Source organism: Podarcis gaigeae, assembly GCF_964106915.1.
Source record: "Podarcis gaigeae genome assembly, chromosome: 6".
Classification (NCBI taxonomy): domain Eukaryota; kingdom Metazoa; phylum Chordata; class Lepidosauria; order Squamata; family Lacertidae; genus Podarcis; species Podarcis gaigeae.
The window spans coordinates 64,731,821-64,755,476 of record NC_139682.1 but is presented as its reverse complement, the minus strand read 5'-3'; the positions used below and the strand labels follow the sequence as shown (position 1 = coordinate 64,755,476).

Here is a 23,656-nt window from a genome sequence, read left to right as displayed (position 1 = left end):
CATCTTCTGCCTTCAGTAAAACAGTGGGGTTTCTTTTTGCTTATACAAGGGTGTTTCCTGAGCACAAGCTGAATAGTTGGTCAGAAAATAATTATTAATCCTTGGAATTATGAACTAAAGGCATTTGACCCAGGGGTGGGAAGAAGTGAAGTTTTCGGATGAATATATGCATTTATTTTTATTTGAGGTATAAATATTGATTTCAATACAGCTAACTTCAAATAAAAGTTTTAGGACGGGAGTCATAATGCACAAGTAATCAAAGTGACATCAAAGGAAAGCAAACAACACAAAGAGAATGCTTGAACAACAAATCAAACATGTAGGAAGGGATCTTTCTTTCTCACTTTATTGCATGCAACATGGAATGACAGCTTTTTTTAAGATAAAGAGGAATTCTAAAAAGAAATAAAAATGGAAAGCATATAAAAAAATAAAGACATGGGTCAATGCAATCAAATGTGCTATTCTGCCTAAACTATAACCTACAAGCCATTGCCATTATGAAATTATGAGTGGAAGGAAGGGCTCAGCATCAAACTGACTTTCTACATCCTTGACCCAAACAGAAGCACATGCAGATAACTGCTGGTTTAACCAAATATTTTGCAAATGTACAAAGAGGGGAGTGACTCTGCAATTAATAGTCTAGCTTTTGGGGCATCTTAGGTATAGGGGGTGATGCTTGTTTCTGGAAATCTCTTTCCTTCTAATTTCTGCTCTCTGGATGTCAGAAAGAACCATTATTCCTGGGCATGGCAGGAAGTAGAACCATATCTAATTCCTTCAACCTCCAGCCCATAGCCTTCTGTAAAGTTTGCATCCCCTACTGCTCTCTCTCTCTTGCCCTCTAACCTGGAGGTTTCTTCTAGCCTTCTCCTCTCTCCTCTCTATTGGCCAAACCTGCCTAAGGATCGATTTCACCCATCTCTCTCAGTCTTCTGCCCAACCTGCTTCCCAGTTTGGTCCCTAAGAGGCTGATCAGGTTCTACAGTGGACAGCTACCTCTGCTATCTCTAGTCTGGCTCCAGGCTGTTAATTCTTTGTACTCTTATGGGGTTCTTCATGCAAACTAGTCTCTTGCCTATCTACTTCATTGAAAAGAAATCTATTAGATTGCATTCTTAGCAGTGCAAAATGAAAAAAAACTTTGTGAATACTATACCTCCCCCAGGTTGGGAGTATTCGTTACAAGGGGATTCATCCTGAGGTCTTTTGTAGTGTTTCAGCAGTGTGACAATAGCATCATGTCCTGGAAGACACCATTTGAAATAATAAGCAAATAAAAACAAAAACCAATAAACATAACTGGATGAGTGTGTGCACCATGACAGTAATAACTTAGTCATAACAATTTAAACTCTAAAAAACACATACCCACCAACACAATATAATCTGTCCTCAGCTTTTGTCGGCATTCAATTTACTTTAATGTAAACAAATAAAAGAATAAAATATGAATCACGGCAATCTTGAAATGCTATCTTCTTGAAAAAAACAGACGATGCCAACTAACAATTCAAACCTGAAAACACTGATGTCTAATAAATGAAACATGGTAATAGTTAAAATTATAATTACTATTTTATTCCCCCACTTCACCCTAAAGTCTCAGGGTAGGTTAAAGGATGCTGAATCTACATCCACCCATAAAAGACTCTCTTCTAGCAAATGGCATCATATTATTATATGGATTTTATATTTATAGAAAATATAAAATAGTTTATATTTATATATATATATATCATATTTCTATAGATGTACTATTGAAATTGCTCTCTGAAGTAGGGTTGTTTATGACTCCAGAATGGACCGAGGTTTAAGCAGGTTCATGCACATTTTAATGTAGAAACATACCCTGGCTCAGCAACAGATGAGCACAAAGGAAAGAGCTTCTGAGAATCGACCGTTTTCTAGTTGAGTTTGGAGGACAAAGAGAAGCAGAACATGAATCTGAGCTGTTGCCAGGGCAGATCTGTGAAATGTGTAACGCACGGTACAGCAAAGCAGAAACCACAGAGATATGCAGTTTCTTTGAAGAATTTCTGCAGGAAATCAAGGAGAGCTATCTATCTTTAAAGGAGGTTTATGCCACTTGCTGCCCATCGCAGTAGAACCAGAGTTTGCTTCCACATAAAATCAATAGTAGTCCCTGACTTCCTAATGGACTTCATGGATAACTGCATTCTAATGATGTCTGCGATACCTTGTTCGGTGATAAGGGCTTGGGGGGAATTTAACCCTAAATCCTTGTCTATACTTGAAGGCAGAAGATGCCTTTTCTGAACTAGGATATACAATGATGGATTTCTTATTTTATTGGAACGGAGGATGGTTTGAATTTAATTTGCCTGGAATTAAGGCTTTGGTTAGTATTTCTGAAAGCATAAATCCTATACTTGGAATGCCTCTCAGTTTCAGATGCTGACACATAAAGACAGGCTTTGTCCGTGTGCCTGGACTTATGCTCTCGTGTGCTTTCCAAGCTGCAATGCTATGTTTGTAATATAAAAGTATCCCCCCCACCCCACAACTGCTGTACCTTTCTCATAGGCCCACATCAAGCAGGTCTGCTCATCTTTCTCACCACTAGACCTGCTGGGATCGCAGGCAACCAGATTCATATCAGCTCCGTTGTCTAGTAAAAATTGGACGAGACGGATATGGCCATGATAGCAAGCAGAATGCAACCCTAGAAAATTAAAGGCGGGAAAGGGAGATTGGCTGTCATCCAAATTTCCACAACACTGTAAAAGCACTTGTAGAAGACCAACAAAACTCATCTATGGATTAGGAATATAGGAACGTTCCCCCAGCCCGCAAGCTCCAGGAGCGGCGGCAAGGCTGCACAACCTTGCCTCCGCTCCTGGACCTGTTCTGGGGGCTTGGGTCGGGGGAAGCTCAGGCTTCCCCTGCCCCAGCCCCAGCCCCAGCCCCGTGGCTAAAAATGAAGCCGCGCACAGCCTCTCCCGGCTGGAAAGGTTGTGCGTGGCTAAAGAGGAAGCCAAGACAGTCAGCGGGATGGATCCCGCTGGCTATCTTGGCTTCTTTGCTCTTTGGGGCTGGGGGGGGGGAATAATTTTTTTTCTTTATTTCTGCCCTAAAAACTAGGTGCGCCCTATGGTCCGGTGCGCCCTATGGAGTGAAAAATATGGTAATTTTTGCCGGTCTTTTTGACTTCAAAAACTCCCTCAAACAGGGCTGCTTACAAAGCATGCTTTCTCTGCTCCTGATATAATAGGCTCTTGGCATCAGGTACCAACAGGTGTTGCATAAGTTCCAGATGCACCCTGGATGGTACAGTTCTATTTAGGGGAAGATGCGCATCTTCTGCTTTAGCAGTTCCATCAGAACCATGGGGGAAAGGTGCTAGAGAAGCCAACAGATGTCCTTTTTGGGTCTTGGACTAACATGAGAAATCACCCATAAGTTCCCACAATGGAAGTGGACTTGGAATAGCCATCTAGTGGCCCAATGGCAATTGTTTTGCTTGGTTTGTACAACGGCTTGTAAAAGGGGTAACATTTGCACTGCATGGGTGCTGGCAGAGCTGAGCAAAGAAGCTCCATTGCGCATGGCTTCTCCAAATGCCAACTCTACCTCTCTCATACAGACCTTCACAGTCTTACCTGTATGTCCATCTCTTCCTTGGTGGTTGAGACTCAACACATTTTGATCAAGGAGAAACTTGACTAGTTCTATGTTCTTGCCATAGGTACATGCACTACAATAGGGAAAAAAAACACCCTGTTTAAATCAAAAAGTCCCAGCTAATAAAACTGAATACAGGTAGTCAATAAATTATAAACATTGTAAATCGTATAAAAGCACCACAGAAAACTTTGTGTGTCTCAGGCCCCATCTACTCTTTTGTTTGCCCCATGATTCCAAGTCATGGGTCTGAGTTTTTCTTTTGTCCTGCCACTTTCTCCAATGAAAACATGTTATTTATTACAGAATCTGAACAAAAGTCAATCTGCAGAAAACCCGAACGTTTGTTCTGATCGAGTTGTAAACAGTGGGTTTTCCCAGGAAATGCAACAGGACTCTGGGACCCATGACTTGAAATAACAAATATGTAGGTGGGCCCTCAGAGAATGTTAGCCGCTTTGAGACTCCTTCAGGTAGTGATAAAGGGGGATATCAAATCCAAACTCTTCTCTTCTTCTTCTTCTCTTCCTTCCAAGAGCTTTCATGTGACAGGTTGTGGGACAGCTCAGTCCCACAGACCAGGCATAGGCAAACTCGGCCCTCCAGCTGTTTTGGGACTACAATGCCCATCACCCCGACCACTGGTCCTGTTAGCTAGGGATCATGGGAGTTGTAGTCCCAAAATTACACCCTGCACTAGACTCTAAATCTTAAGGTTGTGGGTTTGAGCCCCACCTCAGGCAAGAAATTCCTGCATTGCAGGGGATTGGACCAGATTACCCTTGGGATTGGACCAGTTGACTCTTGGATAGTCCCTTCCAACTCTACAAATTTGTGATTCTATTATTCTGAAACCTGTGGTTTACAATGAGCAGACTAGGCCCTGCTCCAAGGGCCTTTGTTGAGCAAAATAAGAACCAGCTGAAAAGACCAAGGCGTTTATTAGACTTGACCTGAGGGTCTTGCATGCGGTCCCTGGCCAGGTTCATGGTTACCCTAGCCTTTCTCTTCCCTTTCTGACATATGTCTGGTTTTTCCAGGACACATCCAGAATTACAATGGCGAAATTACCACCCGGGTAAAATCAGCAAAATATCTGAGTTTTTGCAAACAACCAGGAAGCGTTTTGCAAAAAACAAACAAACAAACAAACAAACCCTCAACAACTTTTTCTGTCCGGATTTTTACTTCTTGAAATATGGCAACTCGCAACATCTCTAAACCTTTTCAGGTGGTGTTCACTGATTTCTGCATTGTTTTAATATAGTCTGTATTTTGTTGTTAATATTGCTGTCTAACAGAGTAATCAAAACCTCAGCAAGGGGGAGTGGAGTATAATAATAATAATAATAATAATAATAATAATAATAATAATAATAATTTATTATTTATACCCCGCCCATCTGGCTGGGCCTCCCCAGCCACTCTGGGTGGCTTCCATAAAAACCAAAAATACAGTAAAATCACACGTTAAAAACTTCCCTGAACAGGGCTGCCTTAAGATGTCTTCTGAATGTCAGGTAGTTGTTTATTGCTTTGACATCTGCTGGAAGGGTGTTCCACAGGGTGGGCGCCACTACCGAAAAGGCCCTCTGCCTGGTTCCCTGTAGCTTTGCTTCTCGCAATGAGGGAACCGCCAGAAGGCCCTCGGCACTGGACCTCAGCATCCGGGCAGAATGATGGGGGTGGAGACGCTCCTTCAGGTATACTGGACCGAGGCCATTTAGGGCTTTACAGGTCAGCACCAACACTTTGAACTGTGCTCGGAAACATACTGGGAGCCAATGTAGGTCTTTCAAGACCGGTGTTATATGGTCTCGGCGGCCGCTCCCCGTCACCAGTATAGCTGCCGCATTCTGGATTAGTTGTAGTTTCCGAGTCACTTTCAAAGGTAGCCCCACGTAGAGTGCATTGCAGTAGTCCAAGCGGGAGATCATAGTCACTATTGCATCAGCAGCCCTGTTGCTCATCCTGGCTGGGGTTCTCCAGGTGAGGTGCAGTCAAATACCTCCTCACACCTACACTAGGTAAAGGTAAAGGGACCCCTGACCATTAGGTCCAGTCGTGGCCGATTCTGGGGTTGTGGCGCTCATCTCGCTCTATAAGCCGAGGGAGCCGGTGTACAGCTTCCGGGTCATGTGGCCAGCATGACTAAGCCGCTTCTGGTGAACCAGAGCAGCACACAGAAACACCGTTTACCTTCCCGCTGGAGCGGTACCTATTTATCTACTTGCACTTTGACGTGCTTTTGAACTGCTAGGTTGGCAGGAGCTGGGACAGAGCAACGGGAGCTCACCCCGTTGCGGGGATTCGAACCGTCGACCTTCTGATCGGCAAGTCCTAGGCTCTGTGGTTTAACCCACAGCTACACTAGCCTGGAACAATTGAGCAGATCATGGGCCAGCTTAATGCCTATCCTTGAGCAACCCATTTGGGGGCTTTCCTTAGGTCACCAATGCGCTTTTGGTGGGCGGAACAGAGAGCTCTACAGTTCTGGGTCTCCATTCACCCCACTCAACCTCCTCCAGTATAGAAGATCAAAAATCTGGAGGCAAACACTCCTCCAAGACCTACCTGGAAGTCAGCATAACACAGCAAAGATTTATGCATGTGCCCACTTGGAAACAGATCCAGTGGTACCTCAAGTACCTCATGTTAAGTACTTAATTTGTTCTGGAGGTCCGTTCTTAACCTGAAACTGTTCTTAACCTGAAGCACCACTTTAGCCAATGGGGCCTCCCGCTGCCGCTGTGCAATTTCTGTTCTCATCCTGAAGCAAAGCTCTTAATCCGAGGTAGTATTTCTGGGTTAGCGAAGTCTGTAACCTGAAGCGTCTGTAACCCAAGGTACCACTGTAGTCTGTCTTGGAGCTGTTCACCTGAGCCTTGAGTGTACACACATTTTTTAAACTGTTCATGTTACAGTTTTGTTCTAGGGGTTGTCATTTCAAACAGTGAAAATCAGGACAGAAAAGTCCAGGGAAATCCTGGACGTATGGCAATGCTACTAGCTGTGTCAGATATTGTTAGATTAGGAGGACAAGAAGCTGGTTGAGACATAGGAGAAAGCCTTCTGTGCTGGCCATGACCTGAGTGAAAAAATTACCTTGGGAGGACTGTTTGATCACCCTTTTTCATTCTGTTTCATTACCTGTCCACAGAGCATTTGATCTGCCAGATTGGAGGGGTCTCTCTGCAGCTCTTTGTTTTGTAGAAAAGTCTTATACGCTGCACTTTTCTTGCTATTTATTTTGGGTGTTCATTGTTTGATTAATCCATGTTGGATTCTATTATTGTGTTTTTGAACATGAGCTCTGCAAATACTATGGAAGGGCTGAATATCAATATTTTTTAAATGGAGACATAAAGGTATTTCATATATACTACGTCTTGCCACCTTACTATTTTGCAGGGACTTTTGTAAGTTTCCAACTTTAAGCTCCTACGCAAGAAACAGACAATTATAATAAATATTTGATTTCACGACACACTGATATCCTTCTTATATTATGTCTACGTAGCAGATGGTGGTAACAATGTTTTTTTGTGAAAATGCAAAGAATTCTTGTGGAAGCTTGATCATTTTAAGGAGGAAGCCAGAAAACTCAATTACAGATTTTATTGCCAGCACACTTCAATAAGAAATACTTCCCAGATGTTTGAAAGATCAAAATACATGTTACCATATTAATTACTATTTCCACAGCACAGTTAGTATTCAAAATGCTTTACAGGTTGCATTGTTCACATCCTCACACCCTTTACAGCTGAGGAAATGACTTTGAGGCTCCCACTGTATGTCATGTGGAGATTCTTTCCTCTGTGATTTTCTGTAACTCAAAGCAGCCTACCGTAAGTAGGCTGTATCTGTGGGAAAAGACTGGAAAGGGAATGGCTCCTTTTCCAGATCAAAATTTGCCTCTCTATACTGCTATTTTTTACCTCTGAAAAGAAAGTTATAGAGCAGCTTTAGGGACTCAAGTATTTCTTCTTCCTACAGGCATCTGGTTAGCCCAAGCATCCCCAAACCTGGCCCTCCAGATGTTTTGGGACTACAAGTCCCATCACCCCTAGCTAACAGAATCAGTGATCAGGGATGATGGGAATTGTAGTCCCAAAACAGTTGGGGGAGCAAGTTCGGGGATGCTTGGGTTAGCCACTGTGAGAGACGGCTTGTTGACTAGTTGGGTTATTGGCTGATCCAGCAGAGGACCCAACACTTTCTGAGGCAGACTTCCTGTGCTGTAACCTTCTCAAGTGAGGGGGCAAAGCGGGCACAGGCATATAAAATGGCCTACCTGTGAAAGGCAGTTTCACTGAATATATTCTCCTTGGTGAGACTTTCTGTCCCTGAGAGTTGAATTAATTCCTTTACAACTTCGAACTTTCCATTGTAGCAAGCACTAAGGAGAAAAAGTGTCAGCTTAGTGTTTTTAAATAGTATGAGAAGATGAACCACAACGGAGGCCAAGCAGAACAGCCCTGCAGTGCTCATTACTCACAGGTGCAAAGGTGTGTCTCCATAAATATTAACCACATGGGGCTGGACTTCAAAATTACTTTGGAGCAAGAACTTGACGATGTCATGGTGCCCAAATCGAGAGCAGAAATGTAGGGGAGCGTGGTCTTCATTGTCTTGAGCATTCACTGTCATTGAATCAGAGAGAGAGAGAGAGAGAGAGAGAGAGAGAGAGAGAGAGAAATTAGCAGGTCATCTTCAAAGAAAGCTTTCCTCACAGATCACAGATGTGGCAGATAGCTCATGAACTACCAATTGGACCACCCGTGAGAATGAACCTGCTCAATCCACACCACATAATTCAAGCAGCAGAAGGTGCCTCCATAGCAAAGAGTTCTAAGCCGGCCCAGAAAAGGGAACCAAAAGTGAACTCTGCAGAGGAAGGCAAAATGCAATGTAAACATACTCAAATCAAGATCAGCTTGTGAATCTAATGTGGAGGGACATTTCCTTCAACCCCAAAAAAGAGTATACTCTGAGAACTTTAAGCAACACAATCCTCTTTGGAGGCATTTGGATCATGAAACTGGAGCAGAGGAAAGAGTTACACACACACTCTTATTTCCTCAGTAAAATGAAAACATTACTGGTTGACTCAGAGGCCTCCATGTTGTACACATGGACATATCACAGTTGTGGCAGGGGGAAATGAAGTTGGGAAACTGGAACAGGCAGCTACTCAATGCTTTGCTCCTTATCCAAATTGAGGCAGTTATCGATGGCTCCATTTGTTCTTTAAAATAATAATCAAGAAACCTGCCACAACATATCGTTTGGCCAAGGCAAACACTCTAGCCACAGCAGCACCCTGACCCTCAAATATTTTGACTGACTGATAAAGGATTTGTACTCTGAAGCTGCTCCTTGATGCCATTTTCTTGTAATTGCTTAGATAGTAATCAGTTATTGCTGCAGCAATATTTATTGAATATCATGGTGAGGTTTTTCAGTCAAGGAAAATAAGAAAGCATTGTTGAATTAACGACCTTTTCAAAGAAACCTTGCTGCCTGCATATTAACAGTGCGGAGCAAAAATGATGATCCAAAAGGCAGGAATTAAAAGGAAACAAGCACCTGGGTTATTACAAAATGAATGAGAAAGCAAAGCTATTTGATATTAAGGAGCAATGTTCTGTGGCATGGAAAATCCAGACCTACTTTGAAATACATTAATGCTGTTACTGCAGATCAACAGTAAAAGAAAAGTACCAAGAGCAATTTCAAATACTTATTTGAATCGTGGGGTGTGGTATGGGGGAGGGATGAACATGAGGATGGATGGAAGCATATAAAAGCAAGAAGTGAAAGAGATTCACCATCTCTGTAGATGTTGGTGGGGAATCTTCATTGGGAAACATTCTCCTCCGTTGCCTTCTATCCCACAACTCCTGAAAGCCTTTCTGGAGAGTGACCCCCTGTGTGGGACCCAGGTGACTGTTGGATGAGGGGTGAATTGACAAAATCAGACAGAGGCATCTTGTGTGAGCAGAGTTATGCAAGGCCTTCTGCTCTTGGGACTCGAGATCTCAATTAGAAGCTGTAATTGCTGCACAGATTAACCTCACTGGCTACTGTATTCATCCCAGGGGCTACATTCTCTCATGGACAAACGTATGCAGTCCACATTCCAATAGTGGGCGGGGAGGAGGCAGAGAAAAAAGGTGGGAAGGTCGATAGACATGATACTTAAAGGTAAAGGGACCCCTGACCATTAGGTCCAGTCGTGACCGACTCTGGGGTTGCGGCGCTCATCTCGCTTTATTGGCCGAGGAAGCCGGCGTACAGCTTCCGGGTCATGTGGCCGGCATGACTAAGCTGCTTCTGGCGAACCAGAGCAGTGCACGGAAATGCCGTTTACCTTCCCGCCAGAGCAGTACCTATTTATCTACTTGCACTTTGACGTGCTTTCAAACTGCTAGGTGGGCAGGAGCTGGGACTGAGCAATGGGAGCTCACCCCGTCGCGGGGATTCGAACCACCGACCTTCTGATCAGCAAGTCCTAGGCTCTGTGGTTTAACCCACAGTCCCACCCACATGATACTTACCTTTCTACAATAGGTGAAATTTCAACCTCAGAAAAGTTAGAGAGTTCTACACACACAAACACAAACACACACTTGCATCCAGGCAAGCCAGAGACATTATCCCAGTTCAAATGACACCTTCCAGCCATGCAAAAGAACTCAAGGAGGGTGTGGAGCAGAGATTGTGAGGGATGTGGCCTGAGCAGAGTCCCAAGGGCTGGCTAGAGGGGCTCAGAGGACCACATTCAGCCCCTTGGTCCCGAGGTTCCCCCACTTTACCCTAGTCTTCAGCAGTTGACAGCTCACGAGGCAACTCCCCCAAATAAAAACAAGTGAGAAGTCTAATTTCGTGATCAAATGTCATATTCAAAACGTTATGAAACTGGGAATTTCAAATAGTCACAACTCTTTGCTTCAGTCCCAATGAAAACTGCCCATGAATCCCTTTTTGATTGAAGGCAAAAAAGTGTCTAACTCTCAGTAGAATACAATCCCAGAACTGTCTACCTTTCTCTCTTGCGTACAATTCTCCATGAAAGGCATATTGACATGTGATGGAACGGTCTAACCAGTAATAATATGGATGCATTACTTATTAGCATCAGTGTGAGCTCATCACAGCATATATCCTGCATGTACTCCATCATTTATAGAAGGAGATACTTCAAAAATGTTTTAGAGAGAATTTTAAAGCAGTGCATTGGCATAGCTCTTGCATCTTGATACCCGTAAAACCAGTTGCCTTAGTTACCAGGAGTAAAAAGTGTAGAAGGCAAAAGGAACAGAAAGAGTGAGGGGTGAGGGAATGAATATAGTTAAAATGCTTCTTAAAAACAGCTAATCCTACCAAAGGTTCGGTTCAAATAACAAGGCCTCAAAGAAGTGTTACTTCCAAGTATTTTTTAAAAAATAAAAAATCCATCTATGCCAATAATCTGGCAATAAGTGTGCATCAAAGGATTTGGAGTGCTGCCCACAGTTCTTTGCTGGATTCACGCATTATTTCAGTTGGCAGCCAATGTCCCAGGTGCACTTTTGAAAACCTCCAGTCTTTGACATATTTGCTTATATGAAAGATGAAGCAGGTGAGCAAAAAAAATATGCAATTCATAACGGATTTCCATTTTAGCAGCATATTCTGCATAATATTCCTAGTGTAAAAGTCATCAGGAGGAAATCAGGCAAGGGACATGGGACAGGGTGCATAATATTTCTTGCTGCTGTGCCTACCTGTTTGCATAAGGAAAATCTTAGCTGAGAGCTGTTTGTATGGGTGAGGAAAAGCAAATGATGGGCTGGATGTGAATGGCATAATAAATGAATGCATATAGCCTGGATGGCAATCAGGTTAAAAAAGACTTGGTGAGAATAGCTCTAATGGGTATAATACGATCTTATACTGGGAGGCAATAGGAAGTGGTAATGGATGTTGCTCATTGTTGTTGTTGTTTAGTCAATTAGTCGTGTCCGACTCTTCGTGACCCCATGGACCAGAGCACGCCAGGCACTCCTGTCTTCCACTGCCTCCCACAGTTTGGTCAAACTCATGCTGGTAGCTTCGAGAACACTATCCAACCATCACGTCCTCTGTCATCCCCTTCTCCTTGTGCCCTCAATCTTTCCCAACATCAGGGTCTTTTCTAGGGAGTCTTCTCTTCTCCAAAGTGAGGTGTCCAAAGTACTGGAGTCTCAGCTTCAGGATCTGTCCTTCCAGTGAGCACTCAGAGCTGATTTCCTTAAGAATGGATATGTTTGATCTTCTTGTAGTCCATGGGACTCTCAAGAGTCTCCTCCAGCACCACAATTCAAAATCATCAATTCTCCAGCGGTCATCCTTCTTTGTGGTCCAGCTCTCACTTCCATACATCACTACTGGGAAAACCATAGCTTCAGCTATACATATCTTTGTCGACAAGGTAATGTCTCTGCTTTTTGAGATGCTGTCTAGATTTATCATAGCTTCTCTCCCAAGAAGCAGGCATCTTCTTGGGTAAACCACCGATAGGGGGTGCCCTATGACTTACATAAAATAGGGGCACCCTGAGGGGGGTCTCCATAGGGGCTGTGACATGGTCCTAGCCAATGGCCAGGCTTCAGACAGGATTCACACCTTGGATGCCTTTAACAGGATACCCTTACTGAGGAGGGGCAGGCGAAGACTACAACCTCCCCTCCATACAAAGGTTTACTCAATGCCTAACCACCATACTGTCACTGTGTTTGAAACAGATGCACACTACACCAAATGATGTACAGGAACAAACCTTGGGGCCATACATTGATATTCTCCCACCCATTACCTGTAGATCACAAGTGATCCGTATGCACAATCTGCCAGCCCTAAAAATGGGTGGATAAGGGATTGGAGGAGTGGGGGACATACCTGATATATGCCATACAGGGTTTACAAAGAAGGTGGGTTGGGAGGGGGGCCTCAAATGAGCTCAAGGCTCACTCTGAAACACACATTTTCTCAGTAAAATGTGAGACGGCTTATAAAAACATTGGAAGCGTTCCCAAAGATCCTCTTCTCCAACTCTGTAACTCACACCAGTTCTTGTGGATAGCCCCAGGGTGAGAGGGAGAATGTAGCAGGTAAAGACTGTTTGACTCACTTGCTCTTTGTCTCTGATATGATATGAGACCTAATATGACCCTGAGCATGGAACTACTTCGGGCAAGCAATGTCCGAATTGAAGTATGTGACATGCTCAAGGAAACACAGAAAGAAAGAAAGAAAAAAGAGGATAAGAATCTTTCAAGAAATATTCCAATTTACTATTGGACTCCCCACACAGTAAAGATTTTAAACATGAAACAGTGCTGGCAGCATCTGACCTTAACTTGAGAGAGTTCCTATTGTGTATGAATAAGACAGCCTGCTGTTGTATAATGGATTTTACAAAATCCAATATTGAGCTAAACAGTGACATTATAGTGCAATCCACTTACAACATGTGGGGTTACAAGAGACAGCTGCTTTTGGCAAATAAGAGCAGTCAAATGTGTCATAGATGGAAATGAATAAGGTGACTGTTCCTTCTGACCATCACAGGAAAACTAAATTTGCACCACCACGTCAGATATGAGACGTTTGCTGCACATATTTTTAAAATAATTAAGACTTCTGGATTTTTGTTCTGATTTCTTTTATAACCCTCCACCCATAAATTAATGAGATTGAATGGATTTATAAGTGAACATATTGTGCAAATGACACATGCTGGAAATAAACTGATCTCTGCCCATATGCGGTATTATTTTTGAAAAGAGAATTTTTTAGCCCCAGGGAGCGGGGTTCAGTCATTCCCCATCTGGAGAATTAGTCTGGCCATTTAATATCCATATCTGAGCATCCAAATCTTACCCACAGAGCCTCTGCAAGTGAAGAACCACCTGACGTCTATATGTCTGTGGTTTACTAATAAACACAACTGTACTTGGTCTAACTGCTGCAGATGGGTTTGGAAAATGCAGTTGAATAGTGACTTCACACACCCAGATGCTTTGCATTGACATTGACATGCAAAGGAATGGATGCTATAAATGATTCAGTGTGCAGAGGCAGTTGACTAGGCCTACATTTCTAGCACACAAGAACTTTTGTTTGTCACTCTGTATTGTCACTCTGTGGGGAGTAAAATACATTTCCCAGAATACTTTGGGGAAAGTCATGTGTTTTGAATGTATGGTATGTATACACAGCCATAGAGTAGAGGTTGCAGACCTGCCCTTATCACAGAGCAATGTTCCCCCAAAGAACACCCTCCACATTGGGGGACAGAAACCACCCATAGCAGAAATAAACCTTTGAGCCACTGTTGAGAGAAGCAGGTTTTTCCCCCTCTTCATAACTTGCAAGACCTTGCAGTGACAAAGAAGCTTGTGACAGTCTCCTTCTTGACTCCATTTCAAGTGGAAGAAAGAAGGGAAAACCTTGACACTACCTTTCATTGTGCAAATGTTTAGCCACATTTGACAGCATTTTGACCTTTTTGTTCTGCCTCAACAGCCACCAGTCCTCTCCCTTGGCTTCCGTGACCTGAAGTCTAGCTCTAAATGGCTGACCAGTCAAAACATGCTATACCGGATAGGTCAAAAGTACAGAGAGGCAACATGTGGTTGCGTTTCAGAGGACGCTTTCAAAACAGCTTGAGCTAATTGTAAATAATGAATTATTTTTTCCTTCTTTAATGCTTGCAACTCTATCCTCAGTTGCCATGGAGATTTGAAGTTTTAAAATGTGCCACTTTGAGGCTAAGACATTTTCGGCTTCCAGGTTCTCTGCTGCTCTCTCCCTTTCCCAAGAAGATACAGATTTTAAAATAAATCATCTGTAGCGGTGTCCTGATTTCCTCTTCTTTAAGAATAAATTAACTTGCTGATAACAAGTCCTTTTCTGCTTTGTATGGTAGGTGCACATACCACTTCTTTCCCCCAGCCCCCAGTATTATAATTAGATTGGTTCGGTGCACACACATCAAGCTGTAAATATCAAGGGCTCTCGGTGGGGAAAAAGAGAGAGAATTACTTACAAATCTGAGTCATGCTGCTTCTACACTTTTTTATGAGGGAGTAGGAGGTATGTAACACTGTCATGACTCACAGAGAATATTTTAAATTTACACTGGCAGGCACTGTTGAGTAGAGTGTGTTGTGTGTTTGTGTAGACCAATTTCCATTGCACTCTGACACTAGCAGGGTGATTACCTGTGGAAACAACCAATGTGAGGAATGAGGCCAATGCTTCTAGGCTATGTATGAAAAAACAGATAAAATGTCCATCCCCTCCCAAAAAAGTAAGTGTCATATGGACCAATGCATTTTGTATTGGTCCAGAATTTACTAAGCAAGAGGGGGGATGGAGCTGCAGGCTGGTCATCTCAGGAGTGGCCAAAATCCTTAGTGGGCAAGGTGGTTGACAGCAGAGTTGCCTCCCCCCCCCCCCCCAGCACAATCCCTATGCCTTCAAACTGCTTCAGTGACAGGCAGGCAATCAATAAGTCAAAGTTTACCATCACTACACCCCCTTTCTAGGAAACATTACAGTGGATGAATGTTGACCGGGTATACGGCTGTTAATGGCACAACACCCCTTCTGATAGGAGAACAGTAGACATAGGAATCTGCCCCAAAGTATTCTGTTCCCTTAAATCATTCTACTAGTTATTTTGTGTTGCCTGGAATTACCTCCCAGACCACCTGTTGAGTGGCACCTGTGTTTCTTGCTTCAAATCTTTTATCAAAAGTGGGACTTCCAAGGGAGGAACATGGCGGACTGAACATTTTTTTGTTGGCAGGTTGCCAATGGAGATAATTGTGTGGTGATTGATGGTAGCCAAGCATAAATCTTGCTTACTGAATTCACTCTGGCAATAAGAGTGAACAGGGGATTAACCTCCAGTGCTCTGAAAAAGCACCAGGAGACTGAGAAGTTTTCAGCTCCTGGGAACTCGGGTGGGGGGTAACTGAATTATGAGCGGAGGAATCAACATCTTGCCAAAAAGCCAAGTAAGAGAGCTGGCGGGCATGAAGTCTGCAAAAGCCTCTATCTCTTAATTCTCCGAGACAGTTGTAATTTGTGACTGAGAGGTTTCTCTGTCTGCTGGTAGAAATTCACATCTGGTGTGCGAGCTACTTTCTAGCTTTAAGAAGAGTTGATCGTTAAAAGGCTGAAGGCTGCCTCCTTCACAGGGATGCATCTTGGGTTTCTTACAATAAGAGTGCGGTACCAGACTTAACCATTTGGCAGCATCTGTTTCTCTGTACACACAGGCGTAGGCTCTATCAGGAAGATGTGGGTTGCAAGGCACAGCAGTGGAAGTAATAACTATGCTCTAGTTGTTTGAGCCAAGGAAGTTTTAAATGATCAAGAGAGTTCAGAGTGCTAAGAATTTTCATTTTCTTTATTTTTAATTATCTGTTTTCTCAGTGAAAGTGTTGCCTTCAAATCAAAAGTAATTTTGCCACGTCATACTTCCTCCATGGGAACGGAATGTGTTTTGAGAAGAGCTAATGCTGTGAATGTCTAAAGGTGGAGATGGGAGATATGATGAGACTGAATTGTTAATAAGATCAAGAACATTTGGTATGGAAAATATGTCATTGGACATTCCACTGACTGTCGATACCCTTCAGGAAATGGGGGAGAAAGGAAGAGAGAATACGAATATAAACCAAGAGGTTTGAGAGGTCAGAAACCCTGAAGTTCACAAACTGGTTTGAAATAACAATTTAAATTATGGGCTGGCAGGTAAGGTGGGAGAGTGAAGAGTCATGCCACTGACCAACAGAGAGATGGGTGAGGTAGCAGAGAAGTCTACAGGGGAGAACCAGCAGAAGGACCAGATTGGCTCTACCAATGCACCTGTGAAGTGCTGACTCCCCAGCTCTCTTCCTTTCCTGTCCAGTAAGCAGCAATGATGCTGTTGCCAAAAGACCAGGTGTGCCGTGATACCCCCCACTCACTGGCCGCTTCTGGGTGCAGGACTCTAAAACAGAACCTCAGTGTTATGTTTCTGACAACTTACCATCAGCCTTGGTGCCCTCCTCTAACAGAAGTTTTGCAATGTTGAGAAATCCTTTTGCTGAAGCCAAATGAAGGGGCCTGTCTCCAACTTCTCCACTGACGTTCACATCAGCACCAAATTTCAGCAGGAGTCGGGTTACCTATCAACATGGAATTAAAATGGTAAGCAATGTTAGTGTTTTTTATGAAATCACAGGACAATATATATAGGCTGTATACCTCAGCTTTTGAAAATTGTGATTTGTGTAACATCCAGAACATGTTATATCTATCCATCATCATGAGAACAAGGCCTGCATTTATAATTAAATTGTATGTTGATAGAATACTTGCTTTGCAGCATCAGTTGCAGTTCTGTTTCAGAAATGCTGCAGATGGTAAGAGGATGGAAACAGCTACAAGCCTATTAATTTAACTGACCCGAGTAACAATATAAAGTAAAATGCCCATGAATTAGATACATCCAGGCTATAGGCCTCCCCCCCCCAAAAAAAAAGCTGAAACCCTTATCACAAAAGCACCATATGCATTTTAGCATAATTTTTACAAAACTGTGACTATTTGTTGAAAAGCAACATACCAAAATAAACCAGCTTTTCAGCCTTTCACATGGAGGGATAAAAGGATGAAAACACACACACAAACACTTGCACATACCATTACTGAATGCATTATTACAATATTTTCACCTATCTGTTTCCTTGGACACACTCTCCAAATCATTTTGGGAAACCATTCTCCACCTTCATCTAAGTAGTGTAATGAAATGGAAAATATATCCCACCTGGGGTCAGCATCTTCCGGCTTAGGCTAAAACTCACACCTCAACAGGAATCTGCCTCCACCTGTAGCAGGAACCCCCCCCCACCCCAATCATTCTGTTTGTATAAACTTCACACTCACACACTACATACGCCACATTTCTGTTATAAATTCATAGAAAATCAACCATACATTGGATTTGCACTGTTCCATTTTTATTTTACTCCCTATGACAAGAACTAACAAAGGGGGGTGACTTAGTCAGCCATAATCCCTTCACTGTCTCAGCACATACACTGGAGCCCTGCCCATGCCAACCCTGATGATCCCAGACAGAAGACAATCAAGATCACAAAGAACCTGCATATGGGAATAGATTCAAACAAAGGACACTGATCAGATCTTCCCTCAGGGGGCAGGAAACTGCAAAATCCCCTTTGTCTCCTAGAAATTCCTGGAAGGGGAGGGGGGAAGGAGGAACCAGCCAGGTGACAAGACACTCAAGTTACCACCAACTCCTCCCTCAGCCCCTCCTTTCTGTAATGTATGCCTCCCTCAGCCCCTCCTTTCTGTAATGTATGCCTCCCACAACCCCTCCTTTCTGTAATGTATGCCTCCCTCAGCACCTCCTTTCTGTAATGTATGCCTCCCTCAACCCCTCCTTTCTGGGGGTGGGCTTGACCTAGAGGAGGGGAATTTCAAAAGTTTTTATAAGACCTTGCACACTATTCTTCTGGGTCTTTCCTCTCTCCTGCACGTGAGGGGAATACCCTGTTGCAACAGTTCAATAAAGGCCAAGCCTACAGGCTGCTGTTTTGCTCCAAGTTATCCTGGTTGGTGTCTTTGTTTTGTCCAAGGGAGCCCTCGGATTTTTCCTGTAACACACCTAACCCTTATTTTGGTACATAGGGGAGCACAGGCAGTCAAGCAGCCATCCCAGGAAATTAAGCCAAGGGCCACATGCTGTCTTCGGATGAGATAATCTAAACAGTCCACTGAGGCAACAGTATTTTAAGAACCACAAAAGGAACAGAATGCAACTTCAGGGGAGCACCTCAAAATTCATTGCTTTGCCTCAAAAGATTTGGGGGTCATGAACCCTTGCTTGTCTGGAGCACTTAGGACAATATCCAAGAGTTGGGCCCCAAGATCTCCTACTAACACTGCAAAAAAAACAAAACAACAACAACTCTGAGGAAGTCTTCAGTACATGCATACGTAAACCCAAACCAGCACTGATATAATGTGTTGCCTCCAGTATTAATTCTACTCAGCAGACTCACTGAAATCAATAGATATGACTGACTTAGGTTGATCAATTACAACGGGTTTTCTCTGAGTACAACTTAGTTTGATGTCAACCAAAGGTACTGTTAAACCTGGTAACATTCTGCAATGGTTTAGCATGTCTTTTTCAAAACATAAACGGACTCATATAACTCTCCTTTGCACAAGTGATATGTATTTGATGCAAACCAGTGTTGCAGCTGTGTGGAAAATGAGCTTTATCACTTCAGCATATGTTGTTCCGATTACTGGTATGCTGATAATGAGCTGGGGGGGGGGGAATCTCTCTCTGGAAGATGTGAGAATAGCAAAGTGAGGGTGAGTTCATACATGTTCACCATTTGACGAACATAACATGAAATGATGGTGGATGAAGCAGCCATTACAGATTAAATTCTATGGACAGACTGCTCGTTTCATTTTATAGCATCCCAAACACAATGTTTCCTGTGACAGCTTTCAAGTATCAGTTGTGAGTTGAATGGTGTGTTATCAAATTCTGCACACTCATGGGTAATCTAAACCTGGCTTGAGACTACTGGCAACTGATATGTAGCCTGTTCACACATTCATATATATCACTCTCTCTCTCTCTCTCTCTCTCTCTCTCTCTCTCTCTCTCTCCCATTGTTTGATTACTCAAAACCTGATGACTTGCAGTTGAATCAGTGAACAGTCTCCATTGAAAAGAGCTTTTTTAAAAAGCTGACATTGCGTGACGCAAAGGCTCTGTATTTGATCATTCCTTTGCATTGCTTCATTCGCATAGGCCATCACCATGTGTGAATGTGTGAACCACTTCACTATTTCTATAGCTTTTATGCATGTGTGGACAAAGCCTGAGCTTGCTTCTGTCTCTCCTCACCATGTAGCAGGGCGTCTTATACATTGCACATAAAGTTCTCCATCTGAGACCACACATTGCCAGCTTTTCCATACCTGTTCATGACCATAGTGTGCTGCAATATGTAAAGGGGAGAAAAAAACTGCATCTTGCACGTTGACGTATGCCCCATGTTGCAGAAGAATATCAACAGCCTAGAAGGGAGGAGGGAAATGAAATATCCCTATTAGAAGTGTGGCAACAAAGTCACTTTGTACAAACTTGCTCTGCCATGTTACAGCTACATTTCAAATACATTGCAATGGGACGTTGAGTGAATGTTGCATGTCAACTGCGTTGCCCCAGAAATGCATCTGGAAGTATATTTCCTGACAAAAGAACTAAATTGTGAAAGCAGGATCTCTGAATTGATTGACAAAGGATAGGTACAAACCTCCCCCCCCACACTTCAAAGTTCAAGCACAAACAGGAGCAAACACATTCTTATAAAAAGTACATAATATATATTTTAATTAAAAGTGCACACAGCTAATTTGCAAAACACAATTCCTTCCAAACACAAAAGCTTATCTATGTTTTGGAAGATGAGGAGCCTTCCATTTAAATAAATCATGCAAGGACGTTTCTTTCCAACATAACACTCATATTCAGTGAGAAGGTCGATTGTTCAATCAAAACAGCTCTAAACTATGCATCATTTGCTTGCTAAACAATGATCAAAATTGAAGTGTCAATGAGACTGCTCTGAAATATTTATTAAAAAAATAAATGTACTACTTTTTTTGAAAGCCGAAGAGCTTTTTATATCCACCAAGTGCTAATGCCAAAAGCAGTACTCCTATACAATTGTCAAATCAACTGGGAGTGTTCAGTGGATTGTATATAGAACATTGAAAGCTTCGGCTGCAGAAACTTATGAAATTCTACAGCCAAAGCAGGTGGCTGATCCAATGGCACTAATTCATTATATTTGATCATCTCAAGGTGCTTTATTAATGCTACCCCCCCATTAGCAAAGATTTTTTCAAAAAACTATATTTCTCTAATTCACCATCTTCAGAGGTTATCAGCTCCTACCTTAGACTGCTCTTCCAATCTTAAAATAAATTTAAATAACTCTAAAGAATAGTGATAGATGGCATGACCTAGCTCAGGGTGGTCCAAGGCGCAGATTGTGGGCTGTATGCAGCACTCAAGGCCTTTTTCTGGGCGGCCCTTGCTGAGTACCAAAGCTGCAGGGAACTAACACCATGAAAACATTGCCCTGGTTTGCTTGCAACCACTGAAGGCTGCCCATCCCAACTGTGGCTGAGAATCCTCCTCAGAGTGGGATGATGGGAGGAAAAAAAGAAAAGAAATGGGCGGTTTCTCCAGCCAAGTCAGCATTAGGAGAGGATTCCTAACAGCCTAGGGAGAGTGAGTGTGCATGCACAGGGGTGTGTGTGTGTGTGTGTGTTGCATCTATTGGTGGCAATGGAGGAGTGCCAAAGGAGGAGAGAAAGGGGGGGGGGAGGAATAAAAGCAGAGTGGGACTTCTCTAATCTGTCCAGCAGCAGCAGCAGCAGGCTGTTTGTTAGCACGCCCTTTTCCTGTCTCTTCCCTCTGTCCTACCCCACCAAGAGCCACTAATAATTCCCTTGCTTTCCTGCCCAGAGTCCTGCCTGCATCCAGCAATTCCCCTCACACTCGGCAGCTTCCTTGTTTTTGGATCTTTTTGGTCACTTTTTATATATATAAAAGAAAGAATGGCTCTGATCTGTTTGATAAATAAATATATTACGTACGTGTGTGGGGTGTGTGTGTGTATAATATTAACTATATTGCAAACATTTTAATTTATGATATGGACATTTGATTCAGTGTGTGGCTCCTGGGTTCTGTGTCAAAGTACTCCTGCGGCCCACTTGGTCCGAGTGGTTGGACCGCCCTGATCTAGCCAAAGTTAAGCATTTTACAGGCACTTTTATTCATCCCGCTGAAACCAATGAGACTTTAAAATGCTGACCTTCGGCTATGGCATCCCCACTATAAGACCTGGTTCCCTCATGTTACCATTCCAATTACTTGTTTCTATTTTACCAGACAGGTGCTTCAAGCCAGTTTCCCTGCTATCCAGTTTAACATACACAAACAGCCGTTCTCAAAAAGAGCCCAGAATGCAGTTTCCATGTTAATTGGGTCCCCGGAAACCAGGCTTTCAATACAATCCAGTTTCCTTTTACCTAACAAATTTCTCTTATTATAAATATGGCCTTTGCTCCTTCCTCATTGGTGGTTTTGTTAATACTTCTTCGTGGAGGGCGAGATCAAAAGCCTTTGAAGCAAATTATGTCCACTTCCACAAGAGATCATCAGTTAAGGCTTATTTAAGGGTTACAGTGTGTGTCAACAAATGCCGCCTAAGATAAACTAAGGATTTTCTCTCACGGGCAAGGGTAACAGATAAGAATTCGTCTAACAAAATTTAATCAATTATTATTGACTTTCTAGCAGGTGAAATTAAAATGAGAAAGACAGCTTCAACAATTAAGCCATACATATGAGCAAAAGGCACTCTATATTGCTGGGTTAACACATCTCAGGAATCTCTTAGATGCTTTTCTGAACTTTTTTTTTTTTAATTAAGTCATTCAACCCCAAACACAATGAAGTCTGAGCACTGGCCTAATTCTTTCCAATTTACTAGATACTGATACAATCAGTCATGTCCTCTAGATATGATTTGCTCAAAAACTGGCAAGATTTGTTAACTCCTTGAAGCTCTAGAAGAATTTCATACTGAGATAGCCATCAAATAAGACAAAGGGACGATTAAACTGTTGTGAAACTGGCTACCTCACAAATAAGAGATATAGTGAATGGAATTATTTTCCGCAGAACAAAGTATGATGAAATGTTACATGTAATCTGTCTTCTTGGGTAGAGGAAGGCATAGACATGCAATTAAGAAATGGTCTGTGTATATGTGATTAGCAGATCTCAAGGGAAGTGCTTTAAATAAATACAATTATGCTAAGGATAATTTCACTATCAAAAGATCCAGACCCTTGAAGTGTCCCTATTTTCCAGGTACAGTGGTACCTCTAGTTACAAACTTAATTTGTTCTGGAGGTCCATTCTTAACCCGAAACTGTTCTTAACTAGAGGCGTGCTTTCACTAATGGGGCCTCTTGCTACTGCTGCGCCGCCAGCACACGATTTCCGTTCCCATCCTGGGGCAAAGTTCTCAACTTGATGTAACTCTTCCAGGTTAGCAGAGTTTGTAACCTGAAGCGTTTGTAACCTGAGGCGTTTGTAACTTGAGGTACCACTATACAGTCCCGGATTTACAGAACCGTTCCTGTTTCTGATTTGATCCCAGAATGTCCCGCTTTTCCTTAGGATGTCCTTTTCATCAGAAATGTTGGAGGGTATGGAGTTATGTGACCCCTGAGCAAAGGAGCTAAGTAACTATACAACTTTTAGAAGACCCAGATTGGCTGGGGCAACCCAGTCATATGGATGGGGTATAAATAATAAAATGGTGATGGTGGTGGAATGGGACTCTATTTTCATCAGAGTAATTTTGGAGGGTGTGCTAAATACTGAAAAATATATTGAAGAATGCTCTTCCGGTCCATTATCATTGGCATCTGAGGCAATTTTGTTATGGAATTTGTCTTTGGGCCAACCACAAGATTTTTTTTTTTTTTTGAGCAAATATCAGCACATAGTTGAACTGCATATCTTTCAGATACCTTGATTTCAACATTATTATAAACATTTCACATCATTCTCATGAATAACTGAGTTGCATGTGGAAGTTATTATTGATAGTCCACCAGGGGTCAGCAAACGTTTTCAGCAGGGGGCCGGTCCACTGTCCCTCAGACCTTGTGGGGGGCCGGACTATATTTTGGGGGAAGGGAATGAACAAATTCCTATGCCCCACAAATAACCCAGAGATGCATTTTAAGTAAAAGGACACATTCTACTCATGTAAAAACACACTGATTACCAGACCATCCAGGGGGTGGATTTAGAAGGCAATTGGGCCAGATC

The 23,656-nt window shown here is 42.7% G+C and overlaps 1 protein-coding gene across 1 annotated transcript in view; it reads right to left on the bottom strand.

Moving 5' to 3' along the window:
• LOC310846447 (serine/threonine-protein kinase TNNI3K) overlaps window positions 1-23,656 on the bottom strand; it is a 151,975-nt gene that overhangs the window by 106,082 nt on the left and 22,237 nt on the right. The window contains exons 7-13 of the mRNA XM_083742986.1: window positions 19,711-19,809; window positions 16,724-16,862; window positions 8,153-8,297; window positions 7,949-8,053; window positions 3,630-3,724; window positions 2,543-2,692; window positions 1,166-1,252 (exon numbers count right to left, since the gene is read on the bottom strand). Of these exons, the coding sequence (XP_083599112.1) occupies window positions 1,166-1,252; window positions 2,543-2,692; window positions 3,630-3,724; window positions 7,949-8,053; window positions 8,153-8,297; window positions 16,724-16,862; window positions 19,711-19,809 (820 nt within the window). The remainder of the gene's footprint in view (window positions 1-1,165; window positions 1,253-2,542; window positions 2,693-3,629; window positions 3,725-7,948; window positions 8,054-8,152; window positions 8,298-16,723; window positions 16,863-19,710; window positions 19,810-23,656) is intronic.